The sequence below is a fragment of the Aedes aegypti genome, chromosome 2 (assembly GCF_002204515.2).
Source record: "Aedes aegypti strain LVP_AGWG chromosome 2, AaegL5.0 Primary Assembly, whole genome shotgun sequence".
NCBI classification, from domain to species: domain Eukaryota; kingdom Metazoa; phylum Arthropoda; class Insecta; order Diptera; family Culicidae; genus Aedes; species Aedes aegypti.
The window spans coordinates 95,198,236-95,211,243 of record NC_035108.1 but is presented as its reverse complement, the minus strand read 5'-3'; the positions used below and the strand labels follow the sequence as shown (position 1 = coordinate 95,211,243).

General features: G+C 37.9%; 1 protein-coding gene across 4 annotated transcripts in view; it reads left to right on the top strand.

Moving 5' to 3' along the window:
* The window catches only part of LOC5575962 (sodium channel protein 60E), a 798,459-nt gene that overhangs the window by 348,317 nt on the left and 437,134 nt on the right, over window positions 1-13,008 (top strand). For all 4 annotated transcript variants that reach the window (XM_021841568.1, XM_021841570.1, XM_021841569.1 and 1 more), the window contains exon 4: window positions 3,048-3,262. In XM_021841568.1, coding sequence (XP_021697260.1) covers window positions 3,048-3,262 — 215 coding nt within the window. The remainder of the gene's footprint in view (window positions 1-3,047; window positions 3,263-13,008) is intronic.

Here is a 13,008-nt window from a genome sequence, read left to right as displayed (position 1 = left end):
AAGGACAAAAGGTCGAAAGACAAAAAGTCGAAAGGACAAAAGGTCGAAAATGATTTGCTTGGTGGGAAATTTTTCCTTCTTTGAAAAAAGATTTTCGACCTTTTGTCCCTTCTTTTTTGTTCTTCGACCTTTTGTCCTTTCGACCTTTTGTCTTTCGACCTTTTGTCATAGATTCATTCCTGAATGTCTGTACAGCCACCGAGTTTTTCCAACGGAAAAAAGAGGCTATTATCCCTTTTGCGTAAATTGCCCACCAGTCAACCCACGATGCATAGTTTCTTCTATTCGTACCCAGTAATTCCATTTGATGCTCAATTCATTCAGATTTTCATCATTCAGTAACTGGTTGTTAAGTTTCTAGTAGGGACGCTCGACTGGTTGAGTTTGCAAAGGGAGAACTATATGAGATACAACGGCTTTATGGTCACTGAAGCAATTAGCCTCATGCCTACAGTATCGTGTATTCTGTAAGCAAGCTTGTGTAACGTATATCTTATCGATTCTAGACATAGACCGCCCTCGCGAAAACGTGTAATCGATTTGTCGATTGAAGTGCTTCCAAACGTCTGTGAGATTAAGACTATCACATAATCTTTTAAGCATTGGACTCATATTGGAGACACCTGTGGCATCTCGTGACTCAATTACGGAGTTAAAATCACCCAACATTATGACGTGTGCTGGATGATTTTGCAGAAACTGAGGAACGGTTTGATTGAAAAATAATTCGCGGGCTGATCTATTGTTGGATCTCGACGGTGTGTACAAATTGACAATTTTGATCATATTTTCATCATTTCCTAATTCGATGCATATGACCCTTGCATCCAAGCTCCGATGTACTTGCTTAACACCTATACCGTTTCGAACTCCTATTGCTGTACCTCGCTGTGTTTCATCGATATTCATGATCATAGCATATCCCGGTATACATATACAATCTCCGACAACCTCTTGTAGTGCTACTATGTCTTAGTCTAGTGTGTATACGAAATCTCTCAACGCGTTTATTTTGGTTGTATTGCTTATGCCGTTCAAATTGATTGTTGCGAATGTGTAGGAAAAATGCTGTATTCTAATCGAGTCTTCCATAACTATATTTTACTTGCCGTCGTGCCGGTTCTTCGATGATCGTCGTGTTCTCGTCATGTCGAGTAACTCATCATCCGAAATTTCCATCGTGATCTTGTCGGTTGCTCTGGTGAGAGAATTTGATCTGCTGTTGGTGGGCGTAGTGCGCGAACGGTCGCTCACCACACTGCTCTTCATTTCGGTGACCTTCGTTGGTCGGGTTGCTTGTAGCGCAGGTTGTTCAGTCGTAGATTCAGTCTCCGAGGTTACAGTTTTCACTGATTTCTCTCGAGACTCCGTGTTAAGCGGCGAAGCCGGACGCTTGAAGTGGCTTGGTGGTTGTTGTTGTGTTGAGATTTCCTGCTGGGTCGACGAGTGTTTTTGAGTTGCTGTATCTGGTGCGGTTCCTGCTTGCTCTTTGGTGGTACCAACATGCACTCTGGAGTAGAGTGATGAAGGTTTGTTTTGTGTTGACAGTTTTGCTCGGTTTTCTGCACAGCTGATTCCGAAATGGACTTCTTGGTTACAGTGCTTGCAGGTCTGAATCTGATTGCTGTAGGTACAGTGGCTACTGTACCCTTTGATGTTGATGAACGAAGGAATAGGTGTTGTCATGCGTATACGTACAATACGTACGCCACTTGGTGTTTGGGAGAAGAACTGCGAACGGCACATTTCCTGCTTGACACTGATGATCTCTCCGAAGTTGGATAGGTAGTCAACAATCCACTCCTCCGGCATCTTCGGTGGCAGATGATGCAGCTTTACATCCGTACCTCCATCCTCGATGTACAGTCTCATACGGTGAGTAGCGCCATTGTAGTTGAGCACGTATTTGTTGTCGTACTCCTCAACTACCTTTTGAACCGCTTCCTGTGTTTGTAGCTCCACAAATACTTTGCCCTCAATTCGATCAATTTGTATTGCGGCAACGTCTGATGGCGTTAGCTTCAGGTCTTTCGCAATGAAATTGAAGATGTTTTCGTCCCTCAACTTGCGAATTTCACGAATGTCGATGAAGAAGTTTTATTTCCTCAGCGAATCCATAGTCGCGGTTGGGGGCTTGGTCCTAGGATCAAGCTTTAAACCCCTTTCCAATACCGTACCGATGTGATTTTTTATTTTACAATAGCGATCGCTTTGACTCACGTCTGTATAGCTGGTAGCTTGACGATAACTGAGTTCAGAATGGATGGTTATTTATTTCGTCAATAACAGTTTCAGACAAACCGTGATTGCTGAAATGAAATCCCCGTCGTTTGCTCCTTCCGCAACGTTATCGTGAACCGTAATCTTGAAATATGTTTGCCTTCTCTTAGTCAGTTTTGGATCCGTTTAATTAGCATCGGGAAGTTTTCTAGCAGTGAATCTACTTGCTGACTGACAGCTCTCCGTCACGCTATTAATCAACACTCGACTTCCTGCCGAAACGATTAACTGACTGGGAAAAACCATCTCTGGTTTATCCTAGCAATAATTGGGTGAATGTGAAATTCCAAAATATCAATTGAGAACATATTTACCGCCGAAAAAAATATCAATAAAATATCGATGTAGCATTGAACTATCAATTATTCTTCAATACAAAACTGCAAACAGGAAATTGAAAATGATTGTTAAGGGCTACTTATAATTTTTTCTTGAAATATTTTTAAACTTGCAGTGCTAATTTTGATTTTTTTTTTTAGATCGTATTATTTTTTTGATGTTTAATTGATAAAAAATGAAATGAAATTAAAAATGAATTTAGATTGATTTTTAATGCGTGTTTCCAATTTATGACTGCTTATTTTTATCGATTTACTGGAAAATATATTTTCAGTGTGTTTTTGTGCTGAACATTATTGCTTATATCTTATTATTTTATTGTCTACTTTTGGATAAAACTCAGAGTGCTATACTTCCTTAAATAATTGTTCATTTGTCTGCCATTAACTGACTGAGATTTTGCTTTCCTTCTTGCTCTCGATTTCCAGGCGGCGGGGCCAAGCAGCAGGTCGTTGCCTACACGGAAAAGTCCCAGGATAAGCATGAATCGCGCCACATCCAGCTGGTGCGGGAGTACGGATTTCACCCCCGATCCAAGGTCCAGGTGGAGGACGGGGCCGTGCTGCCACGCAAGTTCGAACCATTTCCGGACGATATGTACGGGCGGCCGCTGGAGGAAATCGACAACTTTATCTATGAAGAGGTGAGTGAATGGAAGGGGTGGGTTTCGGGGATGCTCATTGAAGCATATGCTTTTCGCCTGACAATGAATGGGCGAATTTGGGTAATCAAGTGGTTACTGTCGATGACAGGTTCTATATGTTATGTAGAAATGAAGAGACGTTCATTGAGTGTGTTTGTGTGAATCATGCGTAACGATTTGCATGTTTGACTTGACCGGGCTAAGTTGCTTTTTGAAAAAGGAATCTTCCATGGAGTTTATATTTTGTGACAATGAACTGAAATGATGGATGGTTTTATGGATGCCATTCTCAAATTGAAACTCTGTGTCTTTTAGAGAAAACCAAGTAAAATTCCATGAATAATTCATGACGAAACATATTGAAAGAATGTTATTAAGAATCACAAGACGAGCTCTTAGAAGTGTCTGTGGTGGAATTTTTAGACAATTTTTAGATTTTCTTGGAAAAGACATTGGAGTTAAAAGAAAACTTTGGAGTTATGGAGGAGTTAAACAGTTTATGAAAAAGTTTTTGTTTTAATTTAAGAATTTCTTTTAAATTTTTCCAATACTACCTCAGATAAATTTTCTTATAGTGTTTGTCAAAAGTTTTTGGTAGAATTTGTGTACGAATATCTGGAGCAATGTTGACTTATTGTAAATTCCCCGGATAAATTTCTCGAAGCATTATACCTGAACAGTTCCCATTAAAAACTATGAAGAAGCCATAAAAATACTGATTTGAACAACTTCGACATCATGAAAAGTCTTGCTGTCATACGGAAAACACTTGATATACATAATGTTTGATGGCTCAAACCCAATAAAATATGCTTTTGATAATTTAAGGTTTGGCTTCGATTTTTTTTCCTAAATAAGAGATGAATGTCAGCTGCCCTCAAACCCTTCTGCTCACCTTATTTTACTAGTTGAGCAACTCTGTCTGCGGTCTATTTTTGTTATGATAACTGCTAAGGTATTTGATAAGCTTCAAACCTTTACCGTTTAGAAACGAAACCGTCCATCAAAGAAAATTAATCTATATTTGCAGCGTAAACATATGAACAGCACAAACTTTCCTAGCACCTGAAATATGCCGGTATATAGTACTACAACACACAATTCATTGACCCACTACCAGCCTAGTCGATTTAGGCAACGGTATACCCGTCCATAAATCATCGCTGCTGCCCCTCACTCAATTATTTTGTGACGTAAGTTCAAAGCATGTTTCCGAAATTATGTGCTCCGTCGCAACAGTGGCAACAATGTCATAGTGCTACACGAAGTTGATGCTTTTTCCTTAGCGGCAGTTAAGGGCCTATAGCCAGGAAGGTACGGCTAGATTTGCCGGTTTGAAATGATTAATTGGAAAACAACACCAACCCCACGGGCCAGGCGGTAATTATTCTTTCGAAGCCGCCGGTTGGGGGCAATGGAAACGATTACTCAGCATTAATGGGAAATGTTTGCCCTAGGCCCATCGGAGGATTTTCCAAATCCATGGTTTTTCGGTGGTGCGCATAATTAGGACCAAAGCTGGAAGGCGCTTTCTAAGGGCTCTTTGCCCAATGAAAAGATCAGAACTTGATGAGAGCCGTCATATGCCATGTAGACAGAGGAAACCTTTGGTTTGAAAAACGTGTTCTTTCTTCAGTCCCCAATATCTCATTGACAAATGAATATAACTAAGAAGTATGGCCCAAGGGGCCTTCGTTAGCAGAGTGGTTAGAGTCCGCGGCTACAAAGAAAAGCCATGCTGAAGGTGTCTGGATTCGATTCCCGGGCGGTCCAAGATTTTTTCGTAATGGAAATTTCCTTGACTTCCCTAGGCATAGAGTATCATCGTATCTGCCACACGATATACGAATGCGAAAATGGCAACTTGGCAAAGAAAGCTCTCAGTTAATAACTGTGGAAGTGCTCATAAGAGCACAAAACTGAGAAGCAAGCTCTGTCCCAGTGAAGACGTAATGCCAAGCAGAAGAAGAATCATAGATGACGTTGAAATCAGCCTACTTTTTATCAAGAGAGTGGACAACATAACGGCCTATTTTTCCTACCGAAAGAAACAGTGCTGAAAAGTGCTACTTTACAGGACTAATATCAGTATCAAAAAGTGGCATTTTTCAGTACTGGTTTTCGAGTTATCAAAATGACGTCGGATTGCATCCGTACGCCATTTATAAAATTGTTCTGAATTTCTTAATGACATAGTCAACTAAGTTCTAATTTTACATCCGTTTGACGAATCGATTTGAGTCGGGTTCGAATCGTAGATTGGCAGAAAACTGTATACGGCGTCTTACCTGATCTTTCTTTGAAAATTCATTGAGCAATAGAAGTGTGAAAATTTTTGACAGTCATATTCCACAGACTACCTGATTGAGAAATTATGCATGTTACTACGCATGAATGCGCATGTGGGTTTTATTGAAATATGTTTATTTTCCAAGAAATAATCCAACTGTAACGGCATTTTCGTAATTGCAAAATATATTGTATGCAACTCGTTGCAAAACTCGATTTTTTCAGCACTAAATGTACAATTCTTGCTTAAAAAATCATCAAAATCAACTATTTCGGTTAGAAAAGTTCAACTCTTTACTAACAAAGTGGAGAAAACTTAAGCTTACTACAAAAGGTCCAGAAAAAAGTAAAAGTTCAAGTTTTGCAATGCATATCTTCGTCGTTTTTTAAGCGATTTTCAGACTCTGCTCAGAGGATTCAAATACATTAAAAAGAGTTAACCAGTTTAATGCAAACAAGGTTTTAGGTAATATTTAGGTAAAATATATTTCGAATGTTTTCCAAAATTTATATCATTGCTCAAACATGCTAGACTTCTAGAACGAAATTATGTTGACAAGTTTAAATTTACTAGCAAATAATTCAAGTTAAGGTTTTCTCCATTTTTTGGCAAAAGAAATTTTGAGTATAATCTGAAATTTTCATTTTACTCCAAACATGTTCACCGAATTTCTATAAGCAAATAAATATCAAAATATTATATGTCATAGCGAATTTCGATTTAAAGGCAAACAAGATATTAACTATTGTTTCTTGTATTTTCTTAAGTAAAACAAATTTGAAGTTTAATCAAAAAAATTTCTTTCTGCTCATATATAATAACAGTTATTACTAAAAACTACATGAAATGGCTTTCCAAGTCGATTTATAGGAAAACAGTTAAATAAGTTGGTGTGTTTATAGAAAAATAAATTTTGGGTGTTTTCAGAATTCAATATTTTTTTCCTAAACATGCTCACTGAAATTCTAGGAGTGAGTTCATGCTTGATACTTTGATGGCTACAGCGAAGCGTCACGCCATTGCCTGGCATATTGTAGAGCTCCATCTTCGTTAGTCTTGGGCTAAACTTCTCCAGTTGCCCCGAACGTTAAGGGTCGCTAGGTCTTCTTCCACTGCGTACAGCCAGCATATTCGAGGTCTTCCCCGAAGCCGCCGACCTCTACTTGGTTCCTTGATGAATAGTATTTTTGCAATTCTTTCTTCCGAGATTCGCACTTAGTGACCAGCCCACTGAAGTCTGTCGTATTCAACACGCTTGGTAATATTCGCATCTTTGTACACTTGATATAACTCGTGATTCATGCGTCTGCGCCACACACCATTTTCGATTTTTCCACCGAGTATTGTCCGCAGCACTTTACGCTCGAAAACACCGAGAGCTTGACTCTTTCAACCTCCACGCTTCGTGCCCGTAGAGAGCCACCGGAAAAATCAATGTTTTATACATGGAGAATTTTGATTCCGTTTGCAAGCTGCGGGACATAAGCTGGTTACGTAGTCTGTAAAAGGCCCTTTTCGAAGCCACAACACGTCTTTTCAATTCGCAGGAAACGTCGTTGTCACATGTCACAAATGTTCCAAGGTAAACAAATTCTTCAACAACTTCAAACACATTCCCATCAAACAATACCCAAGTAGCACGCGAAACATCTTTCAAAGGAATGCTTCCCAAAACTGGTTTCAAAGATGTATCAATAAAAGCATCTGTAACTTACCTAGTTCTAGTTCCGTTGCATATTTATCAAAAGCTCATAAGGTTTCATTGTCGTTCCAATGAACTTGCATTTCACTCCTTGTTTGACGTCTAATATTATTGAAACGGCGAGATTTGTTGCAAATGTCCTCTGCAAGCATACATGAAGGCAAGATTATCAAGATGTGTTCTGTAACTGTTAAGCAAACTCTTGCAACTTCTTCAAAAATGACCATTTTAATGTTATGTTTCAATATACTTTCATTCAGAGCATCTGCAACATAAACCTATTGCATGCAAACTGCGTTTCAATACCCACAACTCAAGAAGATTCATCCCAGTTGCGTGAAAGTTGGACTGAACTACGTGTTTGACAGCTTGAAATTTGTATGTTTCAATCAAGTTGCAGTATAGTTGAGTTGCACCTCACATATAGTGTAACAACGAAAACATGTTCTAGCAGCAGTTTGTTTGTTTACATGGTGTTTCTCACATGTTGCGCGAAAGTTTTTGCAAAAAATTTAGCTCTGTGGGGCGTGTTCATGTTTTGCCAGTAATGAACTTGTATTCCGAAAGGTGCAGTAAAGTAATAAGGAACAAAGCAATGTGGTCGCTTATAAAGTGCTTTGGTGAGGCATTTTTTCGAAGAGCTGGTGGAGTAGTGAGTAGAGGAGAAGATTTGTGATTAGAAGTCGGGAGTTCGATTCTCGTTTATATTTTTGTTTTCATTTTTATCCTTTTAAGTATTTTGCAACAAATATGCATTTTCTCTTTAACATAAATATGTTGCAAACAGGCTCCGCCTCTTGCGCTTTTTGCAATGCTATTCAGTGCAATTGTGCGTCATATTTTCAACGATTTTCAACTCCGATTAGTTTCAAGAGATATGTTTATTCTTGAGTTGAAACAAACTGTGTTGCTTGGATACCTCAGCACCCACACCACCATGCCTGAATCTATCTCTACCTGCAACCATGTACTTCGTTTTGGTAGAATTAATGGTCAGGCCTATTTTCGCTGTCCCCACTTCAGAGGCACGAAGGCCTTTTCTACTAACCTGCGATCGATCCCAATTAGGTCTATATCGTTCGCAAAGCCAAGGAAAATCATTGGAGAAATTTATGGCAAGTATCAGAATAACTTCATCAAGAGATCATGAAACAATTCCTAGAGAATGTTTAAGTTTAGTCCCTAGAAAAATTCGTGGTGGAAACCATGTAGATATTTTTGAGAGAAATTTTTAGATAATGACAGCAGATTCATGAAGTTTTTGGATGTATTGTTGTGTGATCTCTTGGAGGAACCTTTGGAGAAATTTTGAACATATTGCTTGCTTTAGAAAATTCGTGGAGAAGTTCTTAGGAACACTCTAGAGAAATACTTTGCCTGTATAACCACAGAAGGAATCCCTCGAAAAATTCCTCATAAATTCTCTGGAAGAACATCTCTAGGAATTTCTGTAGGCTTATCTAAAACGATACCATTTTTGAATTTTTTGATCATTTTTAAAGTGCATTTGTGATTTAATTACAGTTGAGCACATAGCCAAATTACCTGAAAGTAGTCAACCAATTTAGGGCCTAGCATTTTTGGACCAATATATGTACTTTTGTGAATTCCAATGCTTTTCGACATCAAATTGTTGAACACAAAGGGGTCGATTAAGTATGCGGAACCCAGTAGGAATCTGAATGCCAACCCAAGTAGCAAAGTTGATTTTATGCTATTCTTGAAGTATTCCCTTACACCAATACTATAAAACTAGAAATAAAACCAGTAATTCTACAAACCTACACTAACCCCATGAAAAACCTCTCTTAAGAGTAAAGTGGCCCACACTAGAGACGTTGTTGGAGAGCAACTGTCAAGTATCTCTTAAAACTTGTAATCATCACTTATGACAATCCTCAACACATCAATATACCTTCCACAAGTAGTTTTCAAGACAAGTTAAACTCACAATATGTTTATCATGTTGGTTTGGCTAACGAATTAATAAATACTTCTTAATGAAATTATCAATCAATAATTTGATTCGCCCTGTTCTTGATTTGTTTATCTACATATAATATTGAAGCACCTTCCCCATCTTCATTGTTTTTTAGTGGGAATAAAAATTGATGTTTTTTCCTTTGACAAGATTTATCTTACTAATCAAAGCTGGTTTATCGACGTATTCCTTGTGCAAAAGGTTCGAAGCTGCATAAAAAAAATCCATAGTGTCATGATTTCGTTTCCTAGCAATGCTTTTTTTTCATTTAAAAAACGAAGCATGAGAACCAAGAATCATAATATCGTCGCTGTCTAACCCACCACAACCATTTACTTATAAATTCTGATAGAACTTGTTCCGTTAAAATTCTGCCATTGAAATGCCAGAATTGTTTTCTGTAATTTGGCAAATTCACCTTCAAAATCACTGATTTATTATCAGAGAAGCAGCACACATTAGATGTAATGTCTACTACGTTCTGTTTAATTCCCTCTGTCACATAAAATCTGTCTTACCTTACTCCCGATCCGTTTCCAACAAAAGTGTAGTCTACTACCGTTTTTTGTACGTGTTCCCATGTATCCGACAGTTACAAAGATTCTACGATAAATTTCAAAGAACTACTGTGATTAGAAGTGTGATTTACATCTTTCTTGTTGATAACAGCTTTGAAATCGCCCCCCGAAATCAGTTCGAAAGTACCAAGAATGATATAGTGTGGAATAGTATCTGTGAAAAATGTCTCCCTTTCTGCCCGCAATGAATTCCCTGATGGTTCATATATGTTGCAAATGGTTACATGTCGATCTATCTGAAGACTGATGGTACGGGAATAAATACTACGTTGAATCCCAGATGTTTTTATGTGTGACTTAACCATTATCTCAGTACCCCGCTTTTTATGATGCTTAATTTGAAAAGGAATCAAAGCCTTTAAAATCAATTTTCGCAGGAACCTCCTGAAGCATAGCTATATCTAGTTCCATTAACTAAACAAATGTTCTGAGAGCACCGATCTTGTTTTTGTTTGAGATCCCGTTAATGGAGCCAATGTTATACGCGAGAGAGCGTTCATTTTCAAATTTATTTCGATGTTTTTTTGGGTCTACCATCTTTCTGAACTTTTTGGTGAGAGGGAAAGGTGCTGCTGCTCCGAGTACTATCATAATGCAATGACTGGTCGTCTGAAATGAGTGCCGTGTTGTTGGTCGGGATTCCCAACTGAGAGCCTTCTGCTAAGAAAGATGGTGATTTGGCGGCTGAGCTTACGCTGGTTCCGTTGTGCGATGAATTGTTACGGAATTGCTTCTGAGTTTGAAGCGTGAATAACTGGATCAACCGACTTGCTCGTGTTAGCATTTTGCTCCACTCGGAGCAGTTGATTGAGATTTGTGAAATTGGCACTTACCTGTTTGCTAGCATTACCTGTTCCTACGCTTGTTACGGGTTCTTGAGCCACTTGCTTTAACGCCCCTGCGTAATCTACGCCAGAAGCTTTCAATCTATCGCTGATATTTCCAGTCAACCCGTTCTGCAGTTATAACTCCATGTAGTTGGCCTCAATTAACGTCCGTCCCTAGTGCACCGGTTTGTTGCGATGCCTGCATGTTCATTGTTGATTCTTGTACGTGACTAACGTAACTTCACCCCGCATGTTGATGTACGATCAAAGATGGTTAGAAGGAAAAAGATAACCGACTCCCGTCTTATCTAGGCGACATGAATAGCGCTGCTCTGGTGAGTCAAAAGCCAACTAATATGCAACGTTCTCCTAGTTACCACCAGATGTTGAGGTGTCCGTTTATGACATTCACGCTTGAAAAATGGTACACAGCCCAAATGGGGATGTCCGATATTGCCAATCATCTCTAAATGGCATAAAATGTGAGAAAAAGAAGAAAAAAACATCACATGAACATTTTTAGTATGTATAAAAATTACTCAAATTTTGTGTTGGTCCAGAAAAGCCTGATGTTATGTGAGTCGAACTTCTTTCTGTGAAACACTTTTAAGCGTGGTTGTTTTGATTTCTTCCACTTTTCATTTTTTTATTAAACGATGATTTAAATTTAGCTGAATATAATGTTTACGCGCTTTTAACTCAACAGATGGCAGTAGTATTACTTGAATAACGTGTCGTCGTCAAAATATATGACAAAATAAAGAGTCGATCATCTGTTTCCTTTTAACCATCTTTGTGTACGATGGTATGGCAGAATGCAACCGGATACGAACCGATCGGACTCCACTCTTGATTCCTTTCAAAATAGTTGGTTTAGCCAACGTCTTCTCCTTCAGCCAAATTACGTCTCCGTAATGCTCCAAAGCTTTTTCAATAACCGGATTTTCCGATTACGGCGAGATATCATGAATCTTTACGGTTGTTTATCCATCATCCATGTATATATTTACTGCATACTTGATGTTCTCGATCGTGATCTCGTGTTTTCCATTGTTATTGTCTGCAACTGCCAACGCTTGCTCTTCCGATTGGCATTCCAGGAATACCAAGAATTTCCCCGTATTATGTTGAAGTGATTGAACAGACGAAAATTGAATTTTCAGATTGTGATTGATGAAACGTACAATCTAGTCCATCGTGACCTTCCTCGGGGGCCAAATCGATGAAAAAAGTATCGATTCATGGTTCATTGGAGGTGAGGTGATATGGCGATACGGCCATTGTTTTCACTTGTTGTATTGTGTTGTGTTGATGAGCACAGTCTGTATTGACTGGCAAAATAATAGCTTCACTTTTTAACTCCGAACAATTGCAAAAGCGTGCTATATCACCGGCTGTCAAAGCGTAACTGAAAACTTAATTTGGGAATCCAAATTTGTCAAAGAAAAATAATAATATATTTCAAAAAGAAAACAATATCTAAGTTTGATATTTTTTTTCTGCACACGTCCTATCTCAAGTACAAATAATATGCTGAGCGATTCCATTTGAATTCGAATGTCGGTTTACTTTTGTATTTTTTTATTTGGCTGAAATTTGGCATATGCTTTCTTTATACCCAAAAATGCCTATTTGCATCATCGGTTCGCCATTTTTACCCTAGCGTTACTTTTGAGAAGGGCCTAAGAAAAAAAGCCTTAACAATTTTAAAAAAATTGAAACTCAGAAACTATTTGTCTGATCGGTTTGGTGTCTTCCGCAAAGTTCTTGGTTATTCTTGGAACTATCTGGAAAAATATACCCTGTAAAAAAATGTTGTAATTTTTTTATTTCGAAAATAAAGCTTAAAAATACATTTTCTCAAAAATCGTTTTTTTGATTTTTTTTTTTTATACTTCAACGTAGACAATAAATACATTTTTGGAATGCTTTTCGACCCGATTTTATGAAAGTACGCAAAATTTGCAACAAAAAAGGTATGTGAGAAAATTTTGCTAATTGCTGCCGTTTCCGATATACAGCGATTTTAAAATTAAATTTACTGAAAATTCACAACTTTTGGTTGTTTTCGGATGTTTTTCGAGTTGATAAAATAAACAATATTTTTTTCTGAAAGCATTTTTTTTCATGTTCTTATACAATGATGGATCGTCCTATTTTGATACAGATTTCTTACTTTTTCATAATTTTTACAATTTTTTACCATCATTACAGTTTGAAAATTGCCTAACTTCTATTTTATCTACGGAAACTGGAATAAATGAATGGTATTTTTGTGTTCCCTGAATAGTTATTGCTTTCGAATATTGTTCATTAAGCTGCTCCTTGATATGTTCATACTCTGTTGTAGTTGCATAAGAAAAGAATA